Here is a 21533-nt window from a genome sequence, read left to right as displayed (position 1 = left end):
GTTCGTGTTTTACATAGGTAGGTGTAACTAAACACGAGGTTATAAATCAAAATTATTATAGTTTTTTTTTTTAATTTATTTAGAACACAAACAGTCACATATACAAATGAATTTGAAGTACAATGTAGAGTACTTAACATACTTAAGAATCATAGACCTGGAGGTTCATTATTAAGTACATAATGTTAACATACATACTAACAGCATAAAGAAAATGAAATCATGAGCCATAATTAAAATCTATTTACTAGTCTTCAGAGGAGAAAAAAAAAAAAAAAAAACAATATGTAGTAATACAGTATATAAATAGTACAAATACAGTATATAGTAGTAATATAGTATAGATATAAATCGACCGGGATATAAACCGTGATTACCTTTTATATTCTTTTTGAGCTCCCGATATTTTGACGAAGTTACCCGTGAACAAGATGCATGTAACTGCTGTGTAACTAACCGTGAATCATTGAAAACTGCCATGATTGTATACTATATAGATATAAGTACTCTGTATCTTTAGGTATTTAAATACAAGTCAACAATTTGTACATTTTCGGGTAGTTATAACATTTATTGGTTAACCAACCAAATACAAAACCGCCTGGATCTGTCACTGAACGATGTAACTTCAACCTACTTTATTTGATCATGTAATGTTTTCATCTCATAGCCATTTGAGGGTAGATTTTGTTTAAAGATACAGAGTTATATGTACGGCCGTTTTAAATCTAAAACAATCGCGCAATACGTAAGTAGTGCATTTGGCTTTCATGAAATAAGTACTTGCATTCGTTTATATTTTTCTATGTGGGTACTTTGTACAGTCTAGTTTTCATTTGACATGAAGATTTTTTCAGTCTACCCTGATCACAAATGTATGGATGTGTAATTAACAAAATCGTTTCGTGTATTTAAACAATTTTATTACTTAGTAGTAGTGACGGACGATATTTCATCGTAAGTAACTATTAATTTCTTAAAATCTACAAAATACAATCTTAAACGCGCGATTTAAAATCTGCTATTCATCTATATAATAAGTAAGCTTCCTTTCACATTAAAAATTGTATTGAATCTTGTAATATACAAAAAAAACAGCTATATATAAATAAGTATATTTAAATCAGCCACAGTCCAATTTCGCTTCACATGTTTCGATACCTGTTTAATAATTTGGATCCTCTACGAGTCTACATGAGCACCTATATATCTAAATCTCACTAAATTATTACTCGTATATGTAAACAATTCCAGTCTATTAGATATCCACGATGGCGCCAAGCGTAGCTGGTTACTACGCCAACAAGAGCATCTTCATCACGGGAGCCACCGGTTTCCTCGGCAAGGTTTTAGTGGAAAAACTTCTTCGATGCTGTCCAGAGCTGGAGGCGATATACTTGCTGATGAGGGCTAAGAAAGGGCAGAGCTGTGAACAGAGGCTTGAAGGCTTTCTTAAGTGTTCGGTGAGTTTTGTACTTAGGGCGTAGGCTAGCTGGCGCAGTTGCACGGAGTGGGTGAGCGGGTTAACGAAAAATAGTATAGACAACGCTAGCGGGCGCGGCCCGCGCGTGCACCCGCTCCGTGCACAAATTACGAACGCCTTAAGTTACATCTTGCTACGATTTTTTATGTTGGGTTGGTTCCGAGAAGCAACGGATCATTCGTGGTCGATATTAATTAACCCTAAGCGCCACTTGCACCATCCCACTAACCCGGGGTTAACCAGTTACACCGTTAACCCAGTTTCAAATTTTATTGGTAACCATGGAAACTCCAGGTTTAGCCGGCTAACCACGGGTAAGTGGGATGGTGCAAGTGGCCCTAAATGTCCACGTTTAGCATTTCCCTCGAGGCAATTTTGCTGAGGCAGTGGGGCTGCTTAATTGGTTCGGAATCCAGCAAGCCAGACGAGACCGCAACTCCATGTCATTTAGAGGTCACTATTTTGCTAATTAAAATACCTTCATATCGTTATAATTTAAGTTAATTAAAAAAAAATTAATCCTAGAAGTGTTCAATTTATTTTTATGCGAAAACAACAGATATATAAATTAATCTATTTCATTCAGGGATTTAATCGTCTTCACGAACAGAATCCACAGTGCTTCAAGAAACTCCGTCTGGTCCCTGGAGACATATTAGCAGACGGTTTGGGAATATCAGACGACCTTCGCGAGAAACTGCGGATGGAGTGCCAGATCATCTTCCACTGTGCGGCTTGCGTGAGGTGAGATATGATGATGATAGGTGCGATAAGGACCAACTACAGACAGCTCCTTTTCGTACAATCCCCGACACAAAAAGAGGAGTGTTATATGTTTGTCGCCAATGTCTGTCTGTGGCATTCATAGCTCTCCAACGGATGGGCCGATTTTGATGCGGTTTTTTAACGTGAAAGCGAGTTTCATTGCGGTGGTTCTTAGCTATGTTTTGATAAAAATCGATCTAGTTTGAAGAGTATCAGCTCTTTTCTAAAATGATGTAAGGCATTTTTGGCATAAAATGGATATTTTTGGGATATATCGTTTTTTATATTTTTTATTTATAGTTATGGAATATAAACTTGATTGATTGATTGATAAACATAAAATATTAAGATGAGGCTTTTGACAATCCGCAGAAGATAACTAGGTAGCTCTTGATTGAACAGGGTAAACAATAATTCGCTTTCAAACTTTGAAGTTAGATCTTCGCTTAATCAAGTATTTAAAATGTTTTCCTACTCCTCTACTGTTATCTGTCATTTATGCATTCATTAACACGAATATAAGAACATACATAAAAGGTTTCAAGAAAAGTCTATATTGTCTATTCCTCATAAAAGCTCTTGTGCTTTTAATCGCTATAACGTTACTGCGATTAATGGCTACCAACCTAACAAAACCAAAACGAATACAGTTTAAACTAAGTGCATTGCTGCCAACTTACAAAATATTCATTTGGTTGCATAGTAAAAATAATTACTTCATAAGTCAGAAACACGCATATGACACCTGTAATATAGCAACACCCATAGACTACGAAGACCGCTTAGCGTTGCCTGTTAGTCTCCGTAGGCTACGGTGGCCAAAATTGAGAAAACACTGTCCAAAAATTTAATTTAGCAAGTAGCAAGTACCAGGGCCTCATGAGTTAAGAGCTGTCGCTCGCCCGGGGCGGGCCGGGCGCGTAACAAGGTATGCTCGCGCGTCTTGGATATATACTTTTGCTTTGTTTACCTAAATTAAGATTTATTTATGTTGACTCGTAGGAAAAATATTGTATGCAACGTTGTATAAGTAGGTCAAAAAATGCTCGTGGTGTATTCCTTTACAATGTTCGCCTACGCCTTCGGCTCCGGCTCACATTGTAACTCACGCCACTCGCCTTTTTTGACCCTTCTTATACAACTGTTGCATAAAATACTATTAATTTAAAATGTATGTTGTGTTATAGGTTCGACATGCCGATCAAGGATGCTACCGTCCTCAACGTGCGTGGGACCCAGCGTGTCTTAGACCTGACAGAGGGCATGACGCAGCTCGAGGTATTACAGCCATAGAGTTTTTTATGACACAATACTCAGGAGATGACCGAATTCGCCCGGCCAAGACTATCTCATACTCAAATAATTTTATTGCATTTTATGTCTACAAAGAGTCTTAACATTAAGTATAGTCTAAACGTGAACCGTGCAAGAGTATATCAACATAAATTACGCACTAAATTGAATTTAATCTAATAGGGCACCGAGTATCTGCAAAATTTTCCTATAGGTAGGCTTTTGTTTTGCGATAGGTAGATAAGTATATTAAATGTTACATATATGATGATAATGTTGACTAATATGTGCACCCTTCCGCAGGTATTCGTGCACGTGTCCACCGCATACTGCCGCAGCGAGCTGCCCGAGCTGGAGGAGCGGGTGTACGCGGCCGTCCACAAGCCTCAGGACGTCATGAGATGCATTGAGTGGATGGATGATGAACTGCTAGCACATTTGCAGCCCAAGTAAGTCACAGCATTATTTATTATTAGTAGATGTATATCGTGGAAATAAGCTAGGTTTATTATTTAAATGGTAATATTATCGAGCAGGTATTATAGTGTCTACAGACGACCGGACCGAACCGCGATCTTGTTGCGGTCCGGCGCACGTTCGATCGTGTGTAAGGTGCTTGCGAAGGTGAGAGCGAGAAAGAGATATTTTGACCACTCCAAGGTCGCGGCCCGGTGCGGTCGTCTGTAGAGACTATAATAGATAACCACTTCGTATGTTAGTTCGCCTATACTCTGGCAAGACAGGTTTGTCAGTAGAAAAGTTTTCATTTCCTACTGACGACGTTGGCTTGCATCAACATCAAACATTTATTCAGCAAATAGGCCACAGGGGCACTTTTATATGTTAATTTTTACAATTACAAATATGGAATCAATGCAATATTAGATTCTTTATTAGAGATGTATACAGTCTCAAAATTGTCGAATAAAACTATGATAAAAAAATTCAACCAACAAATACTCAAATTTTTAACAGATTTAAGTCTCCAAGTGTCAGAGATAAAATATAATTTATAAAAATAGATCATGAAATTATCTTTAGAGATGTAAAGGGTCTCCAAGACTTGAATTCTTATATAAATAATTGAAAGACAAAAAATAAAATTAGACAAACAGACAAAAACCGAATGAATTTTGCCAGTTTTGCCAGATTGTATTTGCCTCTATATCGCTCGAATATGAATATGCAACCAAATAGACGATTTTCGTCGATACAGGAGTTATATAATGATGGCTAGCGAAATTACCTTTAATGATTAGCGAAATTACCTTTTAACACGAATTACCTTTAGGCTGAAGAGTTAATAATAATGCGTCAGTTATCACACAGATAGTAAATTATTAAGACTTAAGTATTTTAGTTTTTTGGCAATGTTTTTTTTTTCAGATTGATACACCCCCAGCCGAATACCTATGCGTACACTAAGTCACTGTCGGAGTCGTTGGTTGCGCAGTACGAAGGAAAGTTTCCCATCGTCATAGCGAGGCCGTCCATCGGTAAGTAACTGGAACTTATAAAGCCGCTGTGTACATCCTGTTGCGTTTAAGGCATATACTTAAAATCCTTGATGCACAGACTGTTGAGCTGATGTGCTACCGTTCCTACGAAGCTGACGATTCTGAGTTCGAATGTATACCTAAATAATATAGTTTCCTCCTGGGCAGCCAGCCCGCCATACAAGAAACAAATTCAAAATTTGCCAGTGTCCAAAATTTGAACTTAAAATCTAGAAAATAGAGTTGATCTTGGTTAGAGTGCAAATTTAACGAAACAAAACAAAAACAAATATTCCGATTGAAAAGGATTTAAATTTCATCGAACTTAATAAGATTAACAATAGGTAGAATGTAATGTAATGTAATGTAGGAAAAACAAATGGGGGCCTGCCTTGGTTTTTGGCGGTAATGTTAATTTAAAGTTTCTAATATAGGTTAGATGTAGGCAGGCCCCCAATACGCAAGGCAGCTTGCGTTAACCGTAGGACTTGTTAGTGTGAAGTGTCAAGTTAAAGTTTTCACCACCGAAATTCCCACCCCTTTCCAGAAGAAGTCTTTAAATGGCTTAGTCGGTTATCGAGTAGCCTCAACGATTTGCTTTCCCTTTGAATTTACCCGTTCATTTTACTTAGCTCTAGGAAGGGGTTTCCCTTTCAGATTTACCCTTCCTAATTCAAAAATGCACCTATGCACCTACCTATCAATACGCACTTCGTAAGCGTTATAATTTTACCCCTTCATGGGGTAAGCGCTTAGAAATGGGTATCAGATATTCGATATTATGAAGCGCTTAAAAAGCCAAATGAAAGGGTTTTAGAGAGCAACGGCTTTGGTAAGCAAAGCCTTTCGAAATACCCTTTCCAAAACCCTCGAAGGGGATACCGGAGCGGTCCCTGGTCTAGTCACTCGTGGAGTGAACATGCTTTCCGTCTTTCCCAGTGGCAGCAGCCCTGAAAGAGCCCCTGCCGGGCTGGGTGGACAGCCTGAGCGGCGCCACCGGGCTCCTCGTGGGCGCCGGCAAGGGCGCCATACGGACCATATTCACGAAAGAGGCGCTCACCTGCGACATCATTCCCGTCGACTTTGTAGTCAACGGGTGTTTACTCTCCGCGTTTAACACGGGGATCAATAAGTAAGTGTCTCAATGGCGGATTTAGAGGTCTGAAGGCCTCGAGCAATAAAGGAGTGGAGGCCCCCTGGCCCCAAATTTTTTCCAAATAAAATGGTAAATTTTCCGAATTCTCTATTGTGGGGGCCCCTCTTTTGTGGAGGCCCGGGGCAGTAGCCCCGGTTGCCCTCCCCTAAATCCAGCCCTGAAGTGTCTACTGTCCATTACAGCTACAAAAATATATTGTATACTCGTGTCTAATTCTATAATCAAATACACCTTCGAGAATGAGACCCATAATTACAACTAAGAATTTGTGTTACAGGCCAAAAGACATACAGGTAGTGAATTTGACGGTATCTAGAAGGAACCCGGTGACCGTCGGAGAATTGATCGATATGGGTAAGAACTTTTGAACCTCCAAATACAATGCGCCAAATAAGTTCGCTTTCAAAAAATCATTACGTGCTTTCTTTGCTAGCAGAATGAAAGATTCTTAATGTATTTATTTATTAGCTTCATAGGTTTCGTCTTTTTATTTATTTATGTATATATATATATATATATATATATATATATAGTGTATGTGTGTATTATATTTGTATATATATGTTAGTAAATATTTATAATAATTTCCAAATTGCTTCCAGGCCGCGTGCACGTGCAGGAGTTCCCCTTCTCCCAATGCCTGTGGTACCCCGGCGGCTCGCAGAAGACCTCGCGTCTCCATCATCAGGTCGCGCTGCTGCTCACACACCTGCTGCCAGCATATTTGCTGGATCTGATGCTCATGCTGCTGGGCCAGAAAACTTTGTAAGTATCTTCTTCAACTTTTATATCATGCGTGGTGGATCTTGTCAACGTTTTTATCGATGTCCTGTAACTCCTGTATGAAGGTTTTGTAACTTGTCACTCCTAAATTATAGAAACCCACGAATATGGCAGGTATATTCATAGTTGCATTATAAATCACAAGGGTCCCTATTGTTTCCCATAAAGGTCATAATGTATTGTTTGTCCGCATTTTACTTACTCGTAATTTGTTTTGACGTGACAACGTCTTATAATTCGATGGAGCCGGCTGCACGCACGAAAAAACATGACGCATGCGGCGTTACCTCGCTCTGAGGCGTCCCATTTAAGGCTTGAAGTGCAAGCGAGAGCGCGCAACGAGCGACAAAGAGGCACAATCGGCCTCCGCGTTCGGCAGCAATTGTATTTATGCGTACAAATAAATGTAACTTATTCAATTGTGATTTCCATTTACCTCCTTCTCTATATCCATACAAAATATCTATCAAACAAATAAAATTAAAATTTTCTTTTGAAAAATGAAACCATTCCATCAGTATTTTCTTATGACGTTGTCACGTTCAACTATCGTCAGTAAACCGACTTTACAGACAACCGTTTTTTTCTCAGAAAAGCGTAACTTTTCAGGATTGCCATAAAACAAACCTAACCTATCTATAGGATAACCTTACGAAAATCCTGAAAAGTTAACGGTTTCAGAACTATGACTAATGATAATCTGATCATCATTAAATTATGACTTTCAATAATTATGTCAAACAAAGGGATCCGAAAACACAGACGTGTTTATTAAGCGGCCTAATAACCTAGTACGTTTCAATAAAGCGCTTTCACATAACAGAATACTGCTCGCCTAGGCTCCTGAGGCTCCTCCGGCTGAGTCACGCTCCAATGCCGTCAATGCATATTTATTGTTGTTCTTCTTCAGTCGGTCCCTCAATGCTGAGGATCGTAACCTTCTGTTGAAGCCCAGATTCCTCCATAGGCTTCTATTCCTCGCCAAGCGCATGGCCTCGTGCAGTTTTAATTGCATAGGTGCAGTGATTTCAGCACACCATCTAGTAGGGGGAGGGCCCTGAGATCTGGTGCCTTCAACTTTGCCCGTCATAATAACTCTTTCTAGGCTATATTTATTGTTGTTATAGTATGGTAAAGATGCAGCACCGCATTAGCGCCGGACTGGAAACATTTCAATACTACTGGCTGAACGAGTGGCACTTCCACAATGGGAACTTCCTCGCGCTGCGGGAACAAGTCTCCAAGGAGGACGATGAGACTTTCTACACCGATATCAAGGTTAAAAGCAAGAATCTTTTATTTGAGCTGTATATCACGTGTAAGCAATTTCGAATCTGCCGTCAATTGAAAATGCCGTTTCTTTCTGCTGGGTGAGTTTGAAAGTAGTTGTTAGGTTGCACCGGCCAGGTACTCTTGCAATGATAACTGATATTTTTTTCTTTATTAAAGACAACATATGGTCCATAAATGTGTTAGTTATAGCTTATCAGTTATGTTAGTAGCAACCGTTACCAAAAATAATAATAATAATTTATAAACAATAGCGACTTTGTCAATTTATAATGTATGATGCACCTTAAAACATAGATAAAGTAGGTACGTAATACTTAGCGTGGAAGGAATATTCAACTTTTCGCGCTTAGCTTTGTCGAATTTACCGCCTTTTTTTAGAGGGAAACTGGGTTGCCAAATTGTAAAACGGTCACTGTAAAAGCTATAACAGACGGTCGTACCGGACCGCGACCGTGGTCCGGTCAGCTTGACTCTTGTTTTTACTTATAGCCGCGTCTTTCAGAATCAGACAAACATAAATATGGCTCATTTTTACAAGCAATTTTCATATTTTTAGCTTTTGTGCAAACATTGTTACAAATTATCAAGGTGCGTTTCATATGTTCGTGATTTTTTTTTTACCGAGCCAAAAAAATTGGATTCAAATCGCGGTCCGGTACGCCTGTCTGATAATAGATACTTTAAGATGACTAATACGTATACTTTGTGACGTTATCTATGAAAAGCCTTAGACCTTATTGTCGATGGCGTTTCCGCCGTCATAAACGATGCTCCGATACAAATACAACGCTGCGCGACGCAGTGCGGCGTAAGCGCCATCGACAATAAGATCCCTTTTCATAGATAATACCACATTTGTTCTTAATCCGAAACAAATAATGTTCACCTCATCAGATGGTGAACTGGAACTCTTATATCCGTGACTACATTTTCGGCGCCCGCACGTACTGCTGCCAGGAGGACCCGGCCACTCTACCACAAGCCAGGATACTGCAAAAAAGGTACACACACGTCTGGCCTAGTTTAGTTACACTGTGTTCAACTCATACCTTTCATCCATAGTGTGGAGTTAAGAGTGGCATCTCTTATGGTAGAACTGTTGCAAGTGTCCAGCTGTCAGCTATAAATAATAGTTCCAAATTTCTCCAGAGTAGCGCTAGAGTAGCTAAGAACCTAGGCGTCATTGACGGAGTGAATTGCGCTGTCTATAATTTGATTTTTTTGTTCAAGTGCTCTAGGTATTGTAGCGCCACCTATTTAAAGTTTTTTGATGACACTTTTTGGTACATGGAGATTTCGTTCCTTATCTCCACCTTCCGTACTTGGCACCTTTTCTGACACTAGGTAGTAATGGTAGTATCTGGGTATATGTGCCTCATTTATTACATAACGAAGAAAAGAATACTCAAAACTTGTTTCAGATTGTACTACCTGGACTGGGCCGCCAAGATCATCTTCTGCTCGCTGTGTGCATACTTCTTATTCTACTATATCAGAATATTTTGATCAGTCATGTAAACACAGTCTGAAAGTGATGCGTCATCTCGAACATTATACGTCGGCAAATCGTGACGACTTTATGCGTTCCTCGGCAATCAAAACGTTTGTTAGTAAATATTTATAAATTATTATATTTATATCAGAATAAATACTCAATGAAGTTGTATTTAGTGAGTTTTCCTTTTTCTGTGCCCATTAGTTTCTAAGTTCACAGTAAAGTAAGGACGCTAACACGAATAATTTCGTACATTAACTCGGCTGTGCCTGTCTCTATCGCATAATTATATTGCTCTTCCGCTTGCAGTGTCATTTGAGTATCATCATGTGGAGAGAAATATACATGCACGATAACGCGCAGATTTGTCAAATAACATGACATGACGTCGTGAATGACAACTTATATAATTACGCGCGTGCGATAGAAATATACAGGGCGACTTCAAATTGGTAATACAAAATTAATGTTTTGCATACATTTTCCCATAACTAATCCCCTTAATTAAGTCTCATGCTATTAAATTAAGCAAAAGTATTTTTTTCTTATTTTTTAATTTATCCCTTTTGTTTAGACTTCACATGGTTATCCTACCATAATAATTAACAAAGAAGTTTAGAGAATTTCAAATGAACACTTTCCTCTTTGGTTATCAAACACCTGTCACGGTATTTATGAAGAAAACGTGTTTTGATTAGTATTTGTCACTTGTCAAAGAAAATAATATTTACCGTGAGATTTTAATTTCACAATTAAATTAAAATGTCTCGGCGTTGTCCGTATACTAATGTTCAAAAAATGGATATTCTTGAATTTTATTTTACTTGACGGAGTACTGTGCGAACTCAGGCATTATTTCACGAACGATACCCTGATTGCCCAACACCTACACGTGTATTAATAAACAGTACCATCCAAAATTTACGAGACTACATATGGTCAGTTTACGGTTCCAGTACATGCTCAAGCACAAGGCCGCGGTATTCACAAGCTTTTCGGAGAAGAGTGCTCGAGTTTTTTAACCGCAACCCAGAAGCCAGCACAAGGGATGCTGCTGCGAGATTCGGCACGAGCCAATTGTTTATTTGGCGGCTAATGAAAGCTGAAGCAAAACATCCCTTTAAATTTCAAAGGGTACAGGATATTGTATTGGCTGATTAACCTAGAAGAGTTATTTTTGGGCGTTGGCTGCAGCAAAACTTACACTTAAATATCCTATGGACCGACGAGGCAACTTTTACAAGAGTCGGCTTCTTTAACGTGCGCAATGAACACTGGTGGGCTGATCGTGATGCAAATCCTCACGTAACTCGGCGAGACTCTTACCAAACTCGTTTTTCTGTAAACGTTTGGGCAGGCATTCTGAATAATTGTGTGATTGGACCGTATTTTATTAACGGCAACTTAAATGGACCGAAATATGAAGATTTCCTGAGAAACGTGTTACCGATTTTGCTACAAGAGGTGCCGGAACAAAATTTGGAGAATCTTTATTTCGAGCAAGATGGTGCACCAGCACATTTTGCTCTAAGTGTGCGAAATTATTTGGATAGAATATTCCCTGGTAGATGGATTGGACGCAACGGCCCAGTCGCATGGCCGCCTCGAAGTCCCGATCTGACGCCACTCGACTTCTTTTTGTGGGGCGAAATTAAAAGGAGAGTGTACGCACGGGAATCAAATACTATCGGTGAACTTCGCCAAAAGATAATTGAGGCATTTAACTCTGTAAAAGCCAATGAATTTATTTTAGACAGACTCAAAATCAACCATAGACGGCGGGCCGACTTATGTGTCAGGGAAGGCGGTGGTCATTTTGAACACATCTTAAAATACGCTTAGATAGGTTCACACTTAAACTTTTAAAGGGTCATGGTGTTAATAAACGTGATTTATGCGTTTTAAAGTGTTTCACTCTTATAACTAATTATTGCGGTAAAGAAGAGAAAATTTCGAGTTTGTATTAATCGGTAGATTAGGTACAATAATAAATGATTAAAAAAATAACAATTCGGCTTATTATTACCATAATTTTATCAGGGTATTTAAAACCTCATCAAAACAATTTAGTTACACGAGTGTCACTCGTAGTGATATCAATGATAACGTACATTGACGATAATATCGAGTGACAAGTAGGTATGACAGTTAGATATTTAATGTAGAGTAACCACACTTTGGGACTTTAATTATTGGTTTTGTTAGAAAATTTGCGAGAATTAAATGCAGCTGATTTTAACAACGGAGTGAATGTATTATAATGTTTGGTATTAACTGAGCCACAATCAAGTGTTTTGTATTACCAATTCGAAGTCACCCTGTATATGAACCGGCGGTTCAATGTACGAAATCCTCCGTGCTTAGTGTCCTTACAATAGTGCGATGGAACGTATATTTTCCCAAATCTTGTTATTTTTATAGGAGGTATTATTGAACATAAGAGAGTACCCTAATTTTTGTATCATTTTATCAGGCGCGGATACAAGGGGGGGGCCATAGGGGCAATGCCCCCCCCCCCCCCCCCCTAAAACCCTGGCTTTCACATTACTAAATTGAGTAACATTTTTTTTTACCTTATTTTCTGTGCAAAAATATATGATTTTCTCAAAATGGCCCCCCCCCTAAGCCAAATCTTGTATTCGCGCCTGCATTTTATTAACCCTTTGATCGCTAATTGTCATTTAAAATAACACGCACAATCTGGCAAACACCCTTTTGAACGCTTTATATCAAATATATCAAGTCAAACGCAAAGATCCCGGGCGCAAGCGAGCTAATGTAAACCTTATTCGAAAGTATGAAGGTTAATTTGACAGCGTCCGCCATGACACCTACAGGTGTCCTTGGCGCTGTGGGCGCGACTAGTAACGACGCCTTTAGGTGTTCTACGCGTTCAAAAGGTTAAAAGGTAAATCTGTTTATGTAACGGGGACCTACTTACATCAATGAAACAAACCACTGGACTTTTGAATTTTTATTATTAGATTTACACTGTCATTTACAATAAATTTCAATGTAGTTGGTAGGACATAAATCAATATTGCATAACACTAAGGCTAATTGCATCAGTATTTTTTTGTGGATAAAATTAACAAAAATATATGCAATATTACAAATTCAATTAAAAATAACGCTAATATCTTACTCGGGCACGCACTCGTTCCCACGCTTGTTCGTTGGACAGCGCGGAGGTGGAATGTAGGCACCCCCGGGAGACCCACTGCGGGGTCCGAGGGACCCACCGCGGGGCCTGAGAGACCCACCGCGGGGCCTGAGAGACCCACCGAGGGGCCCGGAGACCCCGAGGGGCCGGCGCCCCGGGAGCAGTTCATTTCAAATAAATAATTTCTCCCAAGTGCATTACCTTATCCTAGCACAACTTTAGAACTACGGTTCGTCCTGTTAAAATTGTAAGAGATTTAGCGCTACGGCGAAATATTTCCGAGAGACGTGCGAAATTAAAAAAAATAAATTAAAATATACAAAATCTCTATCACAATACTCGTAAGTAATTAAAGCAATTCAGTGTGAATACTCCAAAAATTGTAATACGAACGAAGCGGGTACATCGACAATGTCTTTATCTAACGAGCGCAGCCCGTCCGGCGGCGTCCGGCGCGACCACCGGACCGTCCGACGGACCGGACCGCGTCCGGTGCGGCCCCGGACCGTCCGGCGCGACAGCGGACCGTCCGGCAGACGGGCCGGCACGTCTTTGTTCAACAACACCAGTACAGTACTACACAGTAGTCACAATTTACACAAACGCATTATAATGTTGCAATAAATACACAAGGAGGTATGTAATGTATGTAACGCGGTACGCCCGTACGAGATACGATACATGAAGACCGACAGGTGACGCCACTATCACTTAGCTAAATATTGCAAGTCACTACGAATACCACCCTAATAATGTAAGTTACAGATAAAATATATGTTATGTAATGAAAGACGTATCGAATGCTCACGGCGAGGCGGGAAGACTGCGGCCGGCCCCGCGGGGCGGGTGGGACCCGCCACGCGGGACTCGCGTCTCGGGACCCGCCACGCGGGACCGCCGCTCGGGCGAGCACAGTACGGGAGTACGTATAAAACGACTATATTTGTGCAGAGCTCCGCGACGCGCCATAGTCCCGATAGTCCAAACTAAATGCTTTCATAATTGTTAATTGTCGCTACGGTGCTAAGTCACAACGGAGTTAAATACTTTACACGCGGTATAAAATACTTAGAAAATTTACAATTCCCACCTTAAGAGAACCAGAATGTGAACGCGCCGAGCGCGGAGATCATCCGAAGTGATAAGAAAATACATTCTTAACAGACAACGTACAGTTAAAATGCAATACCAAAGTACTTTCCTTAACATTATTTCATCGTAATCGAAAACAAATTTATCAAAAGAAGTACATATTCATAATATTACTCGTATATAATTTGACACAATACAAACGAAAATGACGATCGTATAGATAGGTGTATGGGTCGGTCGAGGCGGCAGGTGTGGGAGCGGGACGGGGAGGGTGGGAGCGAGAGGTTACGACCGGTTGTCATCGAGGGCTGGCTTACATCGTACTATATTTATTTTTGTTATTATATTTAAATAGAACGCTGAAAGGTATTACGACACGTCCTGGTCCTCCACGTCTTGTGCTTGCTCTTTCTGTTCGGCCTCACCTGCAAACAAACAGACCATAAGAATGATGACAGTTACTGTGGGGGGGGCAGCACAGGAGCCCCGTTCATTGGCGCGAAATGTATGCTTTGGTGTGAAGTGTCAATGTACAGTCTATATTTTCGATTCCGGCCACAAGATGGCAGACCCTTCATCGCGCACGGCCCCTACTACCGGCGACCCGCTAGGCGGGTTCTTGGTTCGTAGGCGATTTTCGCTACAAAGGCGAAAATACACAACGACTACACGCGTAGCTGGCGCTGGTAGTGAATGCGTTAAAACTCGTTTTATGAACGTGTCATGGAATAAACCGGCCAAGTGTGAGTCGGACTAACGCACCATTATCTACAAAAACGGCAAAAAAATCATGTGTGTTGTATGGGAGCCTCCTTAAATATTTATTTTATTCTGTTTTTTAGTATTTGTTGTTATAGCGGCAACAGAAATACATCATTTGTAAAATTTTCAACTGTCTAACTATCACGGTTCGTGAGATACAAGCCTGGTGACAGACAGATAGACAGAAATTGAAAAAACGCTTCGTCAATCAGTGACAAGAGTTAAAACAAGTAATGTATGTAGTTGTTTCAGTAACAGGAATTCTTAAGTAATTAAGACGGTTGACTGTGTCATGTTTCTAAATTAGTTCAGGGTAAATAGTGTGTGTCAAAAAATAGCCAATTTGGTCACGTTCAACGCGTTAAAAATGCTTGTGTACAATGTTCTCAGTAAATTACGTAATCGTAATACGTGGCTGTGTACTTTGTAATAAAATTGGCTTACTTTATCTTTAAGAGAAATCTGAGGGGCAATGGGAGTCTTAATTGCGGGTTTATACCTCGCAGAATCAATGTATTGATCAGCGATAAATATGAAGGTGGTAGTTGTCGTCCTACGGCTGTAATTTTGTCATACAAGCACATTTTGACCTTTTCAACGCTTTTCCACACGTGTCAAGAAATGCCATGGATGCCAAAAAGTTAACTGGTGAAGAGCGAATATGAAGCTTAACTGACAGTAGGAAAGTCGCTTTGACAACGTCCGCCATAGCCTTTTTAATGGTCATTGGCGTCGCGGGCACGACAGACGATGACCGTTTTAGTGGTCTTTGGCGTTGAAAAGGTTAACGAACTACGACGAAGTTACGGTTTGGCGCAAACGGCCCTCATCTACTGATTAAATAGTTAGATAATACACAATTATGATTGGAAAAGAGTATATTAGGCTGTGCGTCATTGAGCACGCACACATTTTTGTGAATTTCGGGGCGAATATTTCCGAATACGTACTCTTGCTTGGTATTGTGCTCACAAAATGCGTTAGACGGTATCTTTAGCTGAAGAAACTTTAGGTTAATTGCTTTTCTTAAGGGGCTATCAGGCCACTTTTTTAAGTCAATAAACAATATAAACAATAAGTTCTGTACACAACATTTTAGCTTGGTAACTGCTCTTTTATTACATCTACTGATATTTCAAAGAATATACCGTATCACAAGTAATCCATGAACTATTATCTCAAGTTAAACTCCCTTATTATGCAACGCTTAGACATTAAACTTTAACCAATAGTGAATAATGATGTACATTTGAATTGCGTGTATCTATTTTTCTATTATATGAATATTATTAGAGAATATTACTGTTAAAGGTGGTGCGTTGCCGGCGCGGGCGTCGGGCGGGGAGCTGTGCATCGACGCGACCAGCGCGCTATTATTTACTGGGAATTGATCGTTCGATTTTGACTTATGAGAGTTTTGAGCTATAGAACAGTTTATTTAAAAAACTGAGTGAGTTTTTAGTGAGCGAATGGAAGCAAAATTTGTTTGTGCAAATGAAAGGTGTAAAGGTGAAGCACGAGGGAGGGGCTCGCGGGAGGAGCCCGGCGCCGCAGCATCCGGCGGCTCCTTATTTACTGTACACCACGGAGACTGGCGCTACTCGCTGCCAAGTATACAACGCTTATAGCAGGGGTCTCCAGCCTTTAGGGACAGCCACCTTCCTATTCGCGGGCCGGATTATTGGAATATAGTTATTTCCGGTTTAGTTCGCGGACCTTAGCTAGAGTACAGTATAGTGTAGCTCTCCTCGGAGAGTGTAGGGACCCCGGCTAGGGTACAGTATAGTGTGGGACTCACCCTCCGCGTCGCCCTGCATGTCGGAGGTCCACAGGGTGAGGTTGTCGCGCAGCAGCTGCATGATGAGGGTGGAGTCCTTGTAGCTCTCCTCGGAGAGGGTAGGGACCCCGGCTAGGGTACAGTATAGTGTGGGACTCACCCTCCGCGTCGCCCTGCATGTCGGAGGTCCACAGGGTGAGGTTGTCGCGCAGCAGCTGCATGATGAGGGTGGAGTCCTTGTAGCTCTCCTCGGAGAGGGTAGGGACCCCGGCTAGGGTACAGTATAGTGTGGGACTCACCCTCCGCGTCGCCCTGCATGTCGGAGGTCCACAGGGTGAGGTTGTCGCGCAGCAGCTGCATGATGAGGGTGGAGTCCTTGTAGCTCTCCTCGGAGAGGGTAGGGACCCCGGCTAGGGTACAGTATAGTGTGGGACTCACCCTCCGCGTCGCCCTGCATGTCGGAGGTCCACAGGGTGAGGTTGTCGCGCAGCAGCTGCATGATGAGGGTGGAGTCCTTGTAGCTCTCCTCGGAGAGTGTAGGGACCCCGGCTAGGGTACAGTATAGTGTGGGACTCACCCTCCGCGTCGCCCTGCATGTCGGAGGTCCACAGGGTGAGGTTGTCGCGCAGCAGCTGCATGATGAGGGTGGAGTCCTTGTAGCTCTCCTCGGAGAGGGTAGGGACCCCGGCTAGGGTACAGTATAGTGTGGGACTCACCCTCCGCGTCGCCCTGCATGTCGGAGGTCCACAGGGTGAGGTTGTCGCGCAGCAGCTGCATGATGAGGGTGGAGTCCTTGTAGCTCTCCTCGGAGAGGGTAGGGACCCCGGCTAGGGTACAGTATAGTGTGGGACTCACCCTCCGCGTCGCCCTGCATGTCGGAGGTCCACAGGGTGAGGTTGTCGCGCAGCAGCTGCATGATGAGGGTGGAGTCCTTGTAGCTCTCCTCGGAGAGTGTAGGGACCCCGGCTAGGGTACAGTATAGTGTGGGACTCACCCTCCGCGTCGCCCTGCATGTCGGAGGTCCACAGGGTGAGGTTGTCGCGCAGCAGCTGCATGATGAGGGTGGAGTCCTTGTAGCTCTCCTCGGAGAGGGTAGGGACCCCGGCTAGGGTACAGTATAGTGTGGGACTCACCCTCCGCGTCGCCCTGCATGTCGGAGGTCCACAGGGTGAGGTTGTCGCGCAGCAGCTGCATGATGAGGGTGGAGTCCTTGTAGCTCTCCTCGGAGAGGGTAGGGACCCCGGCTAGGGTACAGTATAGTGTGGGACTCACCCTCCGCGTCGCCCTGCATGTCGGAGGTCCACAGGGTGAGGTTGTCGCGCAGCAGCTGCATGATGAGGGTGGAGTCCTTGTAGCTCTCCTCGGAGAGGGTAGGGACCCCGGCTAGGGTACAGTATAGTGTGGGACTCACCCTCCGCGTCGCCCTGCATGTCGGAGGTCCACAGGGTGAGGTTGTCGCGCAGCAGCTGCATGATGAGGGTGGAGTCCTTGTAGCTCTCCTCGGAGAGGGTAGGGACCCCGGCTAGGGTACAGTATAGTGTGGGACTCACCCTCCGCGTCGCCCTGCATGTCGGAGGTCCACAGGGTGAGGTTGTCGCGCAGCAGCTGCATGATGAGGGTGGAGTCCTTGTAGCTCTCCTCGGAGAGGGTAGGGACCCCGGCTAGGGTACAGTATAGTGTGGGACTCACCCTCCGCGTCGCCCTGCATGTCGGAGGTCCACAGGGTGAGGTTGTCGCGCAGCAGCTGCATGATGAGGGTGGAGTCCTTGTAGCTCTCCTCGGAGAGGGTAGGGACCCCGGCTAGGGTACAGTATAGTGTGGGACTCACCCTCCGCGTCGCCCTGCATGTCGGAGGTCCACAGGGTGAGGTTGTCGCGCAGCAGCTGCATGATGAGGGTGGAGTCCTTGTAGCTCTCCTCGGAGAGTGTAGGGACCCCGGCTAGGGTACAGTAGTGTGGGACTCACCCTCCGCGTCGCCCTGCATGTCGGAGGTCCACAGGGTGAGGTTGTCGCGCAGCAGCTGCATGATGAGGGTGGAGTCCTTGTAGCTCTCCTCGGAGAGGGTGTCGAGCTCGGCGATGGCGTCGTCGAAGGCCGCCTTGGCCAGGCGACACGCGCGGTCCGGGCTGTTCAGGATCTCGTAGTAGAATACCTGCAAATATTACACATTACTATGAGGATTTTAGATATAATCGAAATACCTAGCGGTATTTCAGCTCGCAAGTCTTGAGAAATTATATACCACCATATTATTAATTGTATTAACCCTTCGTCTGATTATGATAAGGATCTTGACAGAAATTTTTGACAATTTTGCATTTTTTTTTCGAAATGTTTTTCTAAACTATACAGCACAACGAAGGTGTGAACCCCCGATTTTTGTCCACCACACACAAATGAAAAGTAAACGCGACCCCAGCGCGCCTGATTCCAGCCTGAATCCCTAAATAATCATATGGATCAGTCTAGAGTCAACGACGATAGAACTATCTAAAATTTAATTATTTTCACCTCATTTCCTGACACCATTTTGCTGTATTTTACTGCCACCGTTCTATTTCAACAAGATAGTCATTAAAAGTATTAAAACGGTCATAAACGCGTGACGCACTATCCTCGCGCGTCACATATTACGGCGGATATCTGTTGGCATGCGGTCGTCACACTTTACCAAACAATATGCATATGAGTCATGTCAGTTGGAATCAACTACAACCGATTTAAGAATGAAATTTTAATGATTTTGGCGCCATTTAACTGTTTTGGCATCTCAACTATCTATTTTAAGGATAGTTAAATAAATAAATAAATAAATAAATATTATCTTATACCTTTAAATGAGCAATTCTTGTATATACAACGTGTCCCAAAACTCAACGATAAGCCGGCACCAGAGGATGGAGCTGCTTATGATTAGTCGAGAAAAAATAAGGAAAAAAATATATCTCAATTATTTTAGAAATTACAGAAAAAAAATGAAATTCATTGAAAATCGACATCCCTAATGGTATTTTTAACGACCATGTCTACAAATATTCAAATATTACTGTTTTTTATTTTGTTTTTGGAAACTTCAGTAGCCCTGCTATCTAACACAGTTCTTAAAAATACCAAAATACATGTAGTTTTTACACAAAAAATAATCAAAATTCATTTTGTCCCTACAATTTTGAAAGATTGTTTCTTACAGTCCACTTTCAATCATCATGGTGTAAAAAAATAGTATCGACACCACTATGGCAATTATTTTCAAAAGTTGACGCAACTAACCAAGATTCCAAAATGGTATAATACTTTGGGAAACCTAGTCACAACAAAAAACAACGAATTTTTAAACAAGAACCGACATTTTTAAATGTTGATATTAATCACTTTTGAAAAGGGTTGTTGTTGCAAGTTTTAAAATTTCAATGGAAAATGTGGGTAGTTAATACAATTTTCAAGTCAGTACACTCTGATCCTTTGTTCGCTGTGCACCGTTCCGTATTAATTGATGTGGCTCTCATACTAACAACTCTTGGCTTTGCTTTTTGGACTGGTGATCTGCAAACTGTACTGACCTGGCATTATTTTGGACTGTGATTGTGTTTTGTGTATTGGACTTTTTCCGTATTAATAATGTAGTAAATGAATTTAAAAAAAAGGAAAAAAAATTGTACCATTTCTTTGCATTTATTCAACATTTTTCAACAACAAAAATCCTTTTTTGGGTACAGTAAAAGTGATTACCGCCAACATTAAATAATGTCGATTCTTGTTTAAAAATTCGTTGTTTTTTTTTGTGACTAGGTTTCCTAAAGTATTATACCATTTTGGAATCTTGATTAGTTGCGTCAACTTTTGAAAATAATTGCCATAGTGGTGTCGATACTATTTTTTTACACCATGATGATTGAAAGTGGACTGTAAGAAAAAATCTTTCAAAATTGTAGGGACAAAATGAATTTTGATTATTTTTTGTGTAAAAACTACATGTATTATGGTATTTTTAAGAACTGTGTTAGATAGCAGGGCTACTTAAGTTTCCAAAAACAAAAAAAAAAACAGTAATATTTGAATATTTGTGACATGGTCGTTAAAAATACCATTAGGGATGTCGATTTTCGATGAATTTCATTTTTTTTTCTGTAATTTCTAAAATAATTGAGATATATTTTTTTCCTTATTTTTTCTCGACTAATCATAAGCAGCTCCATCCTCTGGTGCCGGCTTATCGTTGAGTTTTGGGACACGTTGTATATATATATATTTCTGTGAACTCAGAAACGGCTCTAACGATATCGCTGAAATTTGGTAAATGGGGGTTTTTGGGGGTAAACAATCGATCTAGATTAGTCTTATGTTTGGGAAAACGCGTGTTTTCGAGTTTTCATGCGTTTTTTTTTTTTCGACACAGAATATGGTCGCTAATTTCGTGTTGCCGGCCACTGTCCGTCTGGTCCAGCGGGTTAAGACGCGGACTGCTAAACGAGTATTACGGGTTCGAATCTCGCCCGGTGTTTAATTTTTGTTTTTTTTTTCAATTTTATATATAATTTTTTAATTTTTATTGTTTTAGACAAATTTAATTTAGTAAAAAAACTGTAGTTAAGATTATCACCTATACACCACCATATTACAATAAATAGTTATAACCGAGCAAAGCTCGGTCGCCCAGGTACTAGGACATTATTACACAAATTGACTAAGTCCCACAGTAAGCTCAGTAAGGCTTGTGTTGAGGGTACTTAGACAACGATATATATAATACTTATATAAATATTTATAAATACTTAAATACATAGAAAACACCCATGACTCAGGAACAAATATCCATGCTCATCACACAAATAAATGCCCTTACCAGGATTTGAACCCGGGACCATCGGCTTCATAGGCAGGGTCACTGCCCACTAAGCCAGACCGGTCGTCACATAGTTAAAATGCTACACTGCGTTTCGGTGCTCTGAAACGTCAGATAGTAGTGTAGTTAGTT

General features: G+C 41.4%; 2 protein-coding genes across 2 annotated transcripts in view; one reads left to right on the top strand and one right to left on the bottom strand.

Moving 5' to 3' along the window:
- Nucleotides 1-509: 509 nt before the first annotated feature.
- Nucleotides 510-9935, top strand: LOC133528927 (putative fatty acyl-CoA reductase CG5065). Its single transcript, XM_061866436.1, has 12 exons — nt 510-957; nt 1255-1463; nt 2070-2227; nt 3436-3526; nt 3845-3990; nt 4928-5037; nt 5977-6169; nt 6471-6547; nt 6796-6958; nt 8104-8254; nt 9164-9270; nt 9691-9935. Exons 2-12 carry the CDS (start codon nt 1272-1274, stop codon nt 9773-9775), a joined length of 1473 nt encoding a protein of 490 aa, XP_061722420.1. The 5' UTR covers nt 510-957; nt 1255-1271; the 3' UTR covers nt 9776-9935.
- Nucleotides 9936-12723: 2788 nt separating this feature from the next.
- Nucleotides 12724-21533, bottom strand: part of LOC133528855 (14-3-3 protein epsilon) — a 37269-nt gene continuing 28459 nt past the window's right edge. Inside the window, exons 5-6 of the mRNA XM_061866340.1 lie at nt 16580-18710; nt 12724-14444 (exon numbers count right to left, since the gene is read on the bottom strand). Of these exons, the coding sequence (XP_061722324.1) occupies nt 18498-18710 (213 nt within the window). The 3' untranslated portion in view covers nt 12724-14444; nt 16580-18497. The remainder of the gene's footprint in view (nt 14445-16579; nt 18711-21533) is intronic.

Source organism: Cydia pomonella, chromosome 20, assembly GCF_033807575.1.
Source record: "Cydia pomonella isolate Wapato2018A chromosome 20, ilCydPomo1, whole genome shotgun sequence".
In the NCBI taxonomy this organism is placed as follows: Eukaryota; Metazoa; Arthropoda; class Insecta; order Lepidoptera; family Tortricidae; genus Cydia; species Cydia pomonella.
Note: the sequence above shows the minus strand (reverse complement) of the source record. Positions and strands in the feature narration are given on the sequence as shown.

What these genes read in the sequence shown, in the direction of transcription:
- LOC133528927 (XM_061866436.1), top strand. Translation starts at nt 1,272, where the DNA reads ATGGCGCCAAGCGTAGCTGGTTACTACGCCAACAAGAGCATCTTCATC. An exon ending in CTGCTGGGCCAGAAAACTTT is followed by an intron (nt 6,959 to 8,103) that starts GTAAGTATCTTC and finishes TTGTTGTTATAG; the next exon opens with TATGGTAAAGATGCAGCACC. An exon ending in GCCAGGATACTGCAAAAAAG is followed by an intron (nt 9,271 to 9,690) that starts GTACACACACGT and finishes AACTTGTTTCAG; the next exon opens with ATTGTACTACCTGGACTGGG.